At 37.6% G+C, this 12,059-nt stretch overlaps 1 protein-coding gene across 1 annotated transcript; it reads right to left on the bottom strand.

Moving 5' to 3' along the window:
* Positions 1-3,483: 3,483 nt before the first annotated feature.
* Positions 3,484-11,097, bottom strand: cmc1 (C-x(9)-C motif containing 1). The gene is made up of 4 exons (XM_030781457.1): positions 11,030-11,097; positions 10,389-10,490; positions 4,793-4,883; positions 3,484-4,545 (listed from the first exon to the last, which is right to left on the bottom strand). The coding sequence occupies exons 1-4, from the start codon at positions 11,046-11,048 to the stop codon at positions 4,425-4,427; spliced, it is 333 nt and encodes a 110-aa protein (XP_030637317.1). The 5' UTR covers positions 11,049-11,097; the 3' UTR covers positions 3,484-4,424.
* Between the last annotated feature and the right edge of the window lie 962 nt (positions 11,098-12,059).

Below are 12,059 nucleotides of genomic sequence, written 5' to 3'. Positions count from 1 at the left end.
ACTAGTTTAGTGAAATGTTATTAGATCAGGTACACAATATACTTATCCTCTCTCAAGCATCTTCTTCACAAACCCCCCTGTGGTGATGGGTTGTTATCCCAAGACATAAATATAATTGTAAATTGATTTTTCAAAACTCCAATTAAAAAAAAAAAAATCAAAAACAAAGAGTTTATGAATGTACAAGAGTGTAATAGAGCTTATAAGGTCCAGAGGAACTTAAACGTGAAAGCTTTGAGTTGGAGGTTTGGGGCTATTTTTCACATGGACCAACTCAAACTTGCTTGTGTATTTAAAGTGAAATGGTGATGATGTTCACTTTGTAGGGATGTGTAATGGCTTTGGATGGGGGCCCATGGGGCTGTCTCTTAGACTAGAATAATTCCATATCATGTGCTTGTGTCCATACCTGTGTTCTTAGACATGGGCCCTGGAGGGCAGAGGGGTGTCTGGATCTTTGCTCACTTTCAGTCTCGTGCAGTTATCTCAACAAGTGCAAAAGAAAAAAAAGGCAGAGTAATATTGGATTGCACCTAAGAAGGACATTTGTATGAAAACCTGTTTTATCTGTGCCCGCTAAGTCCTAAGAGGAACACTGTGCCATGTAAAAGTATCACTATGTGTTTATAAATATATATATATATGTATATATATATATATGTATATACACACACACACATATATATATATATATATGATGTTTATTCAGCCTTCATTTGTTAAGCAGCTATTGAATCAAGACTCCAGATAAATGAGGCAAAATTGTCTTTCACACTCCTAATACTACTACCTGCATACAAAGGGAGTTTATGGTAAGACAGAGATATTAATTCTTTTGGTTTAGGTTTAAACCAGAGTGAACTGGAAAGTTGACCTCTTCCCTTTGGTTTTTCTCTGCTCCTCCTGTTTCTGTGTTTCTGGAGCATAGACATTTTACATCCTTACCCAGTCTGTTTTCAATGGAACATCTCTACTGACGGAAGTGAAACATTCTCTCGACGTGACTTGAAGCCTTTGTCCTAGTTTGAAGTCAGTATGAAGCACAAAGGGCAGTTTATGATTATATTAACATATGTTCACAACAAAAGACGATTGATAACGAAACCACTGGTTACTCTCATGTTCCTTTTTGAATTCTAATTTTTCAGTAACTGTATTTACATATTCATAACAACTACAAGAGATTTATGTACCAAAATGCAATGTACAGTAGATGCGGATTATATTTTAGAATTAATACACAAGACTGTTTGTAAATATTAAATAAATGAATGAATGTGACTCTTCTCCTCGACTGATTTATTACATAATGTCTTCAAGACATTCTGTAATTGTAATTACATCCTATGTCAGTCAAATACTGGAAATAAATCTTCAAATTTTCAAATCTTTGGCAAAAGGGATTCTTAATAAATTTAGTCTTATTACCTCGGTAAAATCTTTTCAAACCATATTTAAGCTATAAGGATTTTTGTATTCTTTTTAACATGGTTATGGAACAAGAGTTCACGCCTAAGTTCTATGTTCTGCCTGAGAAACTGTCTCCCGCTTGCATGAGTTGTCAAGCCCGTCCTTTGAGAGTATGTAATGACGCTGTTACCAGAGAGAGGTGCTATGTGAGTTTATGCTCAATTCAGCAACAGCATCAAAGTAATATTCATACAATCACTTTTTAAAACATACAAAAGAACACATTGATGTGTAGCCAATTTACACTTATTTTGATCACTGTTAAGGTATTTTCTGAGTTCGAAGCGATTCATATAAGCAACATCAAGCCGGTGAGAGAATGTGGGGTTTTTTTTAGCATTTTTCTTCTCCATTATCGAGAAAATGTATTTAGACTTATATATACACACAAACACACACACATATATATATACATACATTCTTTTAGAATCGTTTTAAATCTAGTCCAATAAGGTAAAGCAACGCAATGCCAACAGCACATACACTTAATAGTCCTTCATTTGCCAGAGATCAGGGCTCCAGTGTTGGCAGTGCCATCCAAGAAGAGTGCTACAAAAGAGCCTGCACGGCATGGGGGACAGGGACGAAACGTTACAGAACAACAGCCCTCAGTTCAGACAGAAAACAGCTCTGTACAAGAGAGATTTTGATTTTGTGTTAAATGAGTCAGAACTCAGTTTTTATCTTTTCAGTGTCTGATTCTTGATTTCTGGTTATGAATAGAGGATGCACTGTGCATCACAAATCTTCATTTTACTGTTTTCAGTCAAATCCAGCCCAGTAATTGCATATATTAAAATCTCTTACAAACTTGACCTCTCATGAGGGAATTTTTGCCATTAGCAGAAAAATTCACCTAGAAAACTTAACAGACTTACAAAATTACTGACAAAACTACCCAAAAAAATTTCATTTTCTAATTACCTAACCTAACCACATGGATCCATGGAAGCATTTATCTAGATAAAAAAAAATCCATGGATTTGGTCAAATGAGTATAATAAGCTTTTGAAATAAATGTTTATTGTACGTCTTTAGTATTTCAGTGAAACTGCAGCACCAATGTTGATTCCTCAATGAGCACACCTCAGATTTTTAAGGTTAAACCACAGCCACGGCTGAATTGTCACTGTTACCTTTCTTTTTTTTTTATTAATGTGGCCGACAGTCGAATTGTGAAATGCAAACTTTCTATTCACACATGAACTACAACGTCTTGCTTATTTATTCATGCAGCAATATTAATAATGTAGACTGGAAAAAGTTTTGTCCCTAAAGTTATATTTATCTTACTTTTCCATGGATAAATGAGTTTATCCAAGACATGATGTTGAATGATACTTTTTAAAATAAAGTCGTTCAATACTGAGATAATTGACAAAAAAAAAAAAACATTTCACACTTTTTACATTTATCTCTGTTTACAAAATGACCTGGATACATTTATGATTTGTTGCCCTGGAGAACACGCAGTGGTCCTCCTAAAATTATTTATTTAACCAAAACTTCAAATTCTGAATAATTCAATTAAGTTTTGCTGATAAACTGTCAAAGTGGATTTAATGTGCCGTTATGAAAACAAGTATTATTAATATATACATCTGTTAACCCAGGGTGGAGTAACTGTCAAGTTTTCAGCGGGAAACACCCATTTCAAGGCCTATTTATGATTTAGCACTAAAAAGTGTGATTACTGAGTGTGATAAAAATACTGTAGGACATGGACAAATGCAAGTTGTATGGCACCTCTTTTTCTGCAGAGGGGTAGTGAAAGTAGTTCATCCCTTTCTTTTTCTGTAACTGAAAACCAACAAATTTCAGTTTATTCAGGTCTAAATACTTCCTTAATATATAATTTAGTATATCAGCAGTTAATCAGAGGCAATGAATTTCAGAGTGTGAATGGCAAACCAGCCATGGTAGGGTCCCACGGGACTGTGGTGCAAGTTTGGTGTTTGAAAATGAAAACAAATCAAATGATACGAGTGTTCTTAGAAAGAACACATCCGCTGATCATTTTTTGTATCTTTTAATATACATGTCTGTGTTGTATTTATGAGGATTCTAAGCACAACAAAGGACATAATTCAAGTGCCATCACAAACTCTCCTGGTGTGGTATTAAAATCAATTGTGATCCCTGGACCAAGAATCTCAAACCATTGACTTAAAGCTGCCTGGATCTGCTTGTGCAGTTCCATGTTTTTGTTTTCTGGTCTTTTAATCCTCTGCTTATTGTGAGGCTACAATCTGAGAAATCATAATCACTGAATAATGTTTCCTCTAAAATATACATTGGTATGTACACCCATCATAATTAAAATAAATACTAGATTTTAATCAGATTCCAGAGCATTAGTATTATTAATGTCTAACGCAGAGATACATTTGTACGATGCACATGGATATGTGTGATAGCGCTGATAAGGCATGTGTTCTTGTATGGTATCAACTTATCAATTCAACATCTATAAACTGTCTTCAGACATATATACGACATTATGTATTGACTTGAAGCAAATCTGGGGAAAAACAAAATCAAAATAAACAAGCAATGTCAGACTTGAACTTCCATTTGAAAAGGCAAAAAAAAAAAAAAAATCCTGTTCTACATTATGTGTCATAATTCCCTGTGGGGAAATGCCCACAGCCATCTGATTTGATTTGAAAAATTCTCAATGAATTTTTATCAGGCTTAGGCGTTTGTGAAGATTCATATGAGACTCTCATGAATATAAACAGTGGGCCAAGACACAGATATAGAATCTCATCTTATGTTACAGACACAGTCAAGACTGCCGCACCAATGAGTGCCCAAAATGGCCCAAGAAAGAATTCCCTCGTTCGTCCTCTTACTGGACATCCCACTTTTCACTGTGTACAATATAAACTGAGTGCAAAGGCACTGGACACATCTCTCCCCGAAATCACCGGCTACGGCTATCGCTTTGAAGTCTACATGCTGGTCGGGACTTTCTGTTTCCGGTTTTTCATGGGGATCCCGGTTTTTTCATACTCCTGTTTCTCCTTAATGTACTCCTGTTTGCACTCTTCATAGAAGGTTGGGTCTTGGTAGCTGAAGACAACAATGAAAACAGACATAATGTAAGAACAAAAGTTCATTTTAAAAAATGCCTTAAAGGACAGAGGCACACGCATGGCACTGGGCAAATCATCAGAGATCGTTTAAAAAAAAACAAAAAAAAAAATCATCATATCAATTCTTATTATGACAGAAACATAACTAAATCACATTAATCATAAACAATAACCCCAGAGACTAAGGGTTGATGGAAAGAGAGTATACATCACAGGCCACTTACTGGGCAGTCAGGCACTCCTTCAGTGCAGCATTCTCATCCTGGCACCTAAACACCATGAAGAAACCAGTCTCCTTGCAACACTGGGTGAATGCTGGAAAGCAAAGGGAGGCGGGGGGAGGGCAAGAGGTAGAGCGTTGGGTTACCAGAGGGTCACGCTTCAACTAGAAGCTACTAGATTTCACGCATTGTCTTCCAAAACCTGTAACAAGAGGGAAGAGCCAACCACAAACTGCCCTTCTGGCCTCCAAGCAGCCTGACGGTACTTCAAAAATGGCCAAGGGTGGTAGCCACAAACTTCTTATCTGACAAAAACCTTCATTTCCCTTAACACGCTGTAATAATAGAACCTCGTAAAGTGGTGGGGTACATGTTTCTTCCTGCATACAAAGGGCACCATTAAAAATATCTCTCTGGCAAGACGAGGACTTACAGACCAGAGATGTATAAATATTTCATGTATGGTCCAGTTTTAAAAATATGTGTGCAACTGATACAAAAGGTTTTGTGTGAGCCATCCTGGTGTTTATTGCTACCCGTGAATTGGTACCCTGTAACCTTAGCTTGGCATGTTCGCCCTATCTTTGAAACCGTGTCACAAGATAACGCTCACTTTGGAAACCTCAACCAGCTGCAAGAAATTATGATAAAATCTAAAACATATTTAAGATGTGACTAAAAAAAAAAAAAACGATTAAAAAGAGTAAAGATTCAAAGAAATGGAGGCTTGAACCCAGACAAGAAGTAATATTTGAAGGAGGGTAGGCCGACAGAGGGCTGAATCATTTCTGGTGTGAAAAAGGTGGTGAAGGGCTTTCAGGCTAACACTGTCAACAGGGTATTTTCTCAAAGCATTAATGAGGTCGGTCCCTCTCTCCCACATCTCAAAGCTCCCAGAAAGAATAATTATAATTACTTTTATCTGTGTGATTGCTGATTATCATGTTTACTTTCATCTGTATGCAGATAGAGACTGAGCAAACCAATTTCAGGACTCACAATCCTGAAACTAATCTAATGCATTAAAAAAAAAAAAGCCCACACCCTTTAGACTTCGACATGAGCTAGGCCTTGTCACACTCGACCTATCAGACGCATAATCATGAGCCTTGAGTAGCCCTGTTATTTTCAGTTACCGAGAGGAAGATTACGAAGTTGTTATTCAAATTCCAATGCAAAAATTAATTAGCTTGTGTTTCACTACGCTTGCATCACAATGATCGTTATGAATCGATGCTAATAAACAAGAGAACAGAATATCCAAGATCCTTGAAAGAAAAAGGGCAAGAGCCTTCAGAGACCAAAAAAAAAAAAAAAGACAAATAACAGGTGAACAGGTAAATCATAACCTGAATGGACTAAAATGAAAAAACAAAAAACAAAAAACAAAAACAACAAAAAAAGAAATTACAAACCGCCATCAGAAAGATGAAACATAAATACTAAATCAAGTGCAGCTCCAAAGAGCAACAGAGGGTGCCTAATGGCGGCATTAAATAGTGCCTCTTGTCTCTATGCAGCAGGATGATCTGAGACAAAAAGGAAAGTCTAAAGACACGGCTAGAAAAAAAACAAAAAAAAAAAACTCGGTTGTATGTGCGGGTCACCAAACATGTAAAGCCACAGTTTAACAACACTTCCGTGCCATGAGATCATCTGGAAGCGTGCCAGTAAAAAAACCTAAAACGAGCAACTGACACATGAGTGTGCAGGGTTATAAAGAGCGTAGAGTGAACATTGACACTTGGAGTTGAGCGGGATGCTACAGCAGAAAAGTTCTTTGGCCAGACCTAACAATGAGCTGAAGGCCAGGAGTCTGAAGCTTGGCTGCAAGACAAATTCTGAGTACGACAGCTACTCAAAACACACATTACAGTCCACAAAGAAATGTTCAACTATCCACGAATGCAAAGTTTTACAATAGCCACATCAGTCTCGGGCATGAATACTATTAAAAAAATATGATCTGAATTGAATGATAGTTAGCAGGCACAGACCAAAATGATGTACAATCTTAAAAGAGTCAGTGCAAAACAATAGCCTAAGGTCCTTCCAGAACATTCTACAAACACGCAAAACGTGTGAGAAAGAAAATCAATGCCATTCAAACTCTACTGCATCATCTACTGCAAACATCCCCGATGAATCACTTCCATCGCTGATGAGTATCATTCTACATGTTTATTTATTGGATTATCTTTCAAATTAGGTTTTCTAATTCCCACGGGTAACTCACAGGGGCATTTTAATTGAACGAATACCACAAAACAACTGATCCAAAACTAACAGCAGATGAAGAGATTATGTAAGGTAATTAATTCAAATGGAAACAAATGACTACAACAGTGACAGCAGGATCTACTGTATATCTGTCATCTGCCTATAGATACCACAGGTTGGTACAGTCTACTGAAATCAGCCACTGCCCAGTGTTGGACCCTTTCTATCACTCTTCCAACTGACCTACCAAACATGGAGGCAGAGGGATTTCTCGCTTGTCTGAAGTCAATTAAATCTCATCTGATTATGAATGAGGAGATGTACGAACCCAATCATTTCTCCATTGGACTAGAAATCAATCGTCTTGATGTGATTTTCAGATTAAACAAGCCTGACAGATCTCCACGATGGGGCGTAATTGGTGCAACAATGAAAAGGGCTCTTCTCTAGAGGAATTATTCAAATAAGAACAGTATCAAAGCAATGTATGTCCCCAAAAAGCCCTGATGTGGAAACATTTGGGAAGTCATAGGGGAAAAGTAGGGAATATGCCCATCTCTGCAGGATCCCCATTATTAGGATATCATTAGATGCAACGCATGAGTCATACAATAAGCTTTCTAATTTTCCAGAAATTGATAGCATTCTGTTTTCCACAGAATAATGCAACCTTTGGGCTAACATGATTTACACGAAAAAGACAAGCAAGTAAAGGTGTGATAAAACTTTAGGAACCCAACATACACGTCTTTTACTTCAGTTCTGGAAATTAACCACTCTCTGCACAGACAGTATATGACTGCTTTCAAACAATCAAAATGAAAAGCTTTGGGTTCCTCCTCTCTATACAGAAGTCAGCACAGGTCTCACGGTGGTGCATCTTGTTCGTGAGAACGCTTTTCCACATTGCGTGGAGTGGCCAAGGATTGTCTCTGTGCTAGTGTTAAAAAAAAAAACAAAAAACAGCCAGATGCATCGACACGGCATGCGGAGGCGCGCGGCCAAGGCCCCGGTGCAGAGGTGTGAAAAGGAGGGGGAGACTTTCTGAAGGGGGGTTTCCACTGGTCTGCCGTCTGAGCTGTAGCTAACAGGGCGCAGGTGTGAGGACTGGAGAGACAGAGAAAGGCCCGTCACCGTCACTGCGCCGAGGGTGTGAAGGGGTGTTTACGCAACCAGCGAAACCAAAGCGCATGTGAAAGACCATCGACTTCAAAAGAAAAAAAAAAGCAAAACAAAACAAAAACGTAAAAAAAAAAAAAAAAATGGTGAGAGACTACGTAGACAAATAAATCAACGAATGGAATATTTTTTTTTTTTCTACCAAAGACCAAAAGGCTAAAAACCACATTTGACTGAATCCAGTCATTGTTACATCTCACTTAATTTGTTCTCAAGAAACAAATTTTACAATGTTTTGACGCACAAGAAAATTGTGGTTGGTAAAACAAGTGTATGACTGAGACACACATATATGAAAGAGAGATAAACAACAGCAAGCCATTTTTAAAGCCAGCACTTTTCTGTCTAAATGCTACCGCACATTCCACAACCAATCCTATGAGCCACCTTGGTAAAAAGCATCACACAGAAAAGGGTTTTTGTCCGAGGGAGAAACTATCCAGGAAAAAAGGATGAATGCTTTCAAGACAGACATGAAACGTTCCCAAACTGATAAATACTGCTTCATTATAAGGCTTGTCTGGTTCAAAAGAAGTTAGCGGATTACTTTTAGTTATACTACTTATTATAATTAGTTGCGGCAATTACAACTTTCTTGAGTTTCCTGAAAATGCCGGCAAGTTAAGAATTGTAATTGTTCACAAACATATAAATAAATCATGTGCAAATCTAGTAAGCTTACTGATGTCCTAGATATGTGTGTTTGTTTGTGTGTGTGTGTATATATATATATATATATATATATATATGTATATATATATATATATATATATATATATATATATATATATATATATATATATATATATATATATATATATATATATATACACACACACACACATACATACACATATACATATTGCATTTTTAAAATCAATTTTTCCACTTTTTCTCAAGGGTTGGAAAGCCCTATTTCCTGCAATCTTGTAAACCTCCCCCTCAACACAGCAGTCAAACCAGTAAGGCTGAATGGGGTTTGCACACACTTCCTCCGTCACATATGAAACCGATCACTCATTTTTCCGCATTACGATTTGCATAGTACTGTCGAGCAACACAGCACGTCTGCAGGAGAGTCCCTCACTGGATTCAATGTGGATATGTCTAAGACGAAATGGTAAACAGGCACTTGTGTTACACTGTCTTCTTTAAAAACAGCATACTGAATATTAATCACTATGAAAAAAAAAACTACATCAGCATCTGAACTATTCATCATTGATTTGTTTCAGAGCTAATACAAATCTTTAGTTGATATGATTTTTACACGTGAAAATGAAAACGAAAAATGAAAACTGTTTACATGGAAACTTCGTATGAGTCTTTTTTCAAGTGAACCCAGTCCTCCTCCACTGTTTGATATTACATCATATTCTGGAAACTGTCTGATTTTGTGTTGGGTGAACCTTATGTCATTTTGCATATACATGGCCACTGGCAAGTTTGCATCATTCCACATAACCATTCATTTTGATGGCTCTCAATAACATAAGTTGACTTGAGACATTAAGGATGAGACAACAGGCAATAAATTATTTTCTACCATATCACACATTCTGAAACTGCAGAATGGGATTATGAGCATTGAAATTAAACGTAGAACACATAACATAAACCATGATGTGCTGTCATAAAGTACACAGATTGACTATAATAATAGGGAGTTGAGAGGGAGACTTGGAGTTGAGAAACAGATGAAGCAGGCAACAAACAGTTCAAATTCAATTAAACCTTTATGTAGGCTAGACTAGTGCATAAGAGCAACAATTTAGATGCACAGAGAAATAAATTAATACGTGTACACACATCCTAACATGTGGGTCAACTTTGCAAGGAGACATTATAAAGCTGTCACTCTCTCTCTTATAGTTGTAGCTATTGAGATATTCTATAAGATCACAGTCTAATGTGTGCTAAAAGGATTGTTTGAAATGCAAAAAAAAAAAAAAAAAAAAAATAGAAAGAAAAGAAAACTGTTGCCATGAGTGATGGGGCAAGATTACGATTTAATGATAAACTGTCTTAAACTGGCATGTTGACCACCCTTATTCAACTTCCTGGAGTATTGTGCCTTACTGTTGTTTCTTTGTGGTTGGCGAGGAACCATGGAATGGAACCTACGGAGTATGACTGCTGTGTCACACTTAGGTAGTTTTAATTATTACTCAGATAATGGGGTTTTAAAACAGTGTTGTACCTTCAACCTGTTTTGAACATCTCTCTTTAGCCTTCTCTCTCATCATTTTGGGAATCAGCACATCAGTCTCCACGTGCCTCAGGTGAGGTTCCTGAGGGTTCTCTGTGGGGTAGAAAACAACTGTTTCATGTCGTGCACCACGGAGCAAATGATATTATTAAGTGTGTATCTGACCAACTAAAACGGTAGAGATGACATCGATAACACAGTATCATAAGCTACCCAACAAAACACTAGTGCAAAAGGGCAGTAACACTTCATTTGGCATATAGGTAACGAATTAGCTAGTGATAACTTGATTAGCTAAGCTAGGTTAAGCAACAACTCAGAAACGATACAAGTTGCCACCTAGTGAAACCACTTTAAAAAATACAAACAGTGACATATGGATTTAATGAATGTACCCAAAGACAATCAAAAACACACACTCTTTTTGAGAGACAGGCGTCTTCTAACTCTGCAGATCTAACTTAGCATATTGCTATGTTAGATCTTGCTAACATAATAATATTGCATGCCCTCTTACTGACAGCTGCCTATTATCATCAGTCCAAGAATATCGCAAACGCCAAAAGGCAGAGTAATATACAACACATAAAGGGGTGCATTTTGCCAAAATTAAGGTTAAACGAACACTATACCAGTATTAGTCGCCTCCATATAGTTGCTAAGGTAGAGCACGTAGCTATGTTAGCTAACTGAGACGCTTCATAATATAGAGCATGGTCAATGTCACATAACACTAACCTATCACATGCACACGCTTCCGCTAACGTGACCAACAGGGTACCCAATGAAACTAAGAAAACAAATACTGTGAGGATCTGTGTATCTACAGGGGGGTATTTCAGAACGCGGGTTTAGTGAAAACTGAGTTTGTTAACCCTAAGATGAAGGAAACTCTGGGTTTTCCGTTCCAGAAAGCGAGGTAACTCAAACTCTGGCTCAGTTACCGTGGTAACTGTCTCTGTGAACCTAACCTGCTCGCTGGCAGGTTTTCTTCAACAAACCCTGAGTTTTTCCCTAACTCCTTCCTCCGGTTGAACCTGAAGCAGCTGTCAAACATGGTGTGTCCTTTCGTCGCTAACCCGATCGGTGTTGAAGCCAAATTAATTCGCATAGCCTTATGTCGGGAGAGGTTTTTGAGACCCCGATTAGATGTATTATCACTCCCTGATGACAACGTAATCGAGCGTTACCGTTTTTCATCATAGTCTATCAATTATCCGAATAACTCCGGCCTACATCTCTAATATTAGACACAATGGACTTCTTGCTCTCAGATCGGAGCAAATTCTTTGCTCTTCAGATTTTTGGCCGACGGGAGTTTCCTTTATAACACTGGCGACGCCGAGTATATCGGGAAAGCAACTGTTTGTAGAGCCGTAAAAAAGTGTCCCTTGTACTTAAACGGCTACTGCACATTTTCCTAGTGTCAGACCTCTAAGGACCATCAAAGAGGAATACACAGGATTGCATGTGACTTATGTAGAATCACTCAGTCGAAGTTAATGATATTTTAAATTATCGTGTTCATGACATTCTGCTGCGACCTCAGACTGGGATCAGTCGTTAGTTTTTATGTTGCAGGGTTTCCCCAAGTGTCATGGGCTGCATCGATGGCACACAGATCCCTATCACTGCTCCTTCAGTTAATGAAGTAGACTATGT

The sequence above is a fragment of the Chanos chanos genome, chromosome 8, assembly GCF_902362185.1.
Source record: "Chanos chanos chromosome 8, fChaCha1.1, whole genome shotgun sequence".
Classification (NCBI taxonomy): Eukaryota; Metazoa; Chordata; class Actinopteri; order Gonorynchiformes; family Chanidae; genus Chanos; species Chanos chanos.
Note: the sequence above shows the minus strand (reverse complement) of the source record. Positions and strands in the feature narration are given on the sequence as shown.

What these genes read in the sequence shown, in the direction of transcription:
- cmc1 (XM_030781457.1), bottom strand. An exon ending in ATGTTCAAAACAGGTTGAAG is followed by an intron (nt 4,884 to 10,388) that starts GTACAACACTGT and finishes TTTGCTTTCCAG; the next exon opens with CATTCACCCAGTGTTGCAAG. An exon ending in AAGGAGTGCCTGACTGCCCA is followed by an intron (nt 4,546 to 4,792) that starts GTAAGTGGCCTG and finishes TGTTGTCTTCAG; the next exon opens with CTACCAAGACCCAACCTTCT.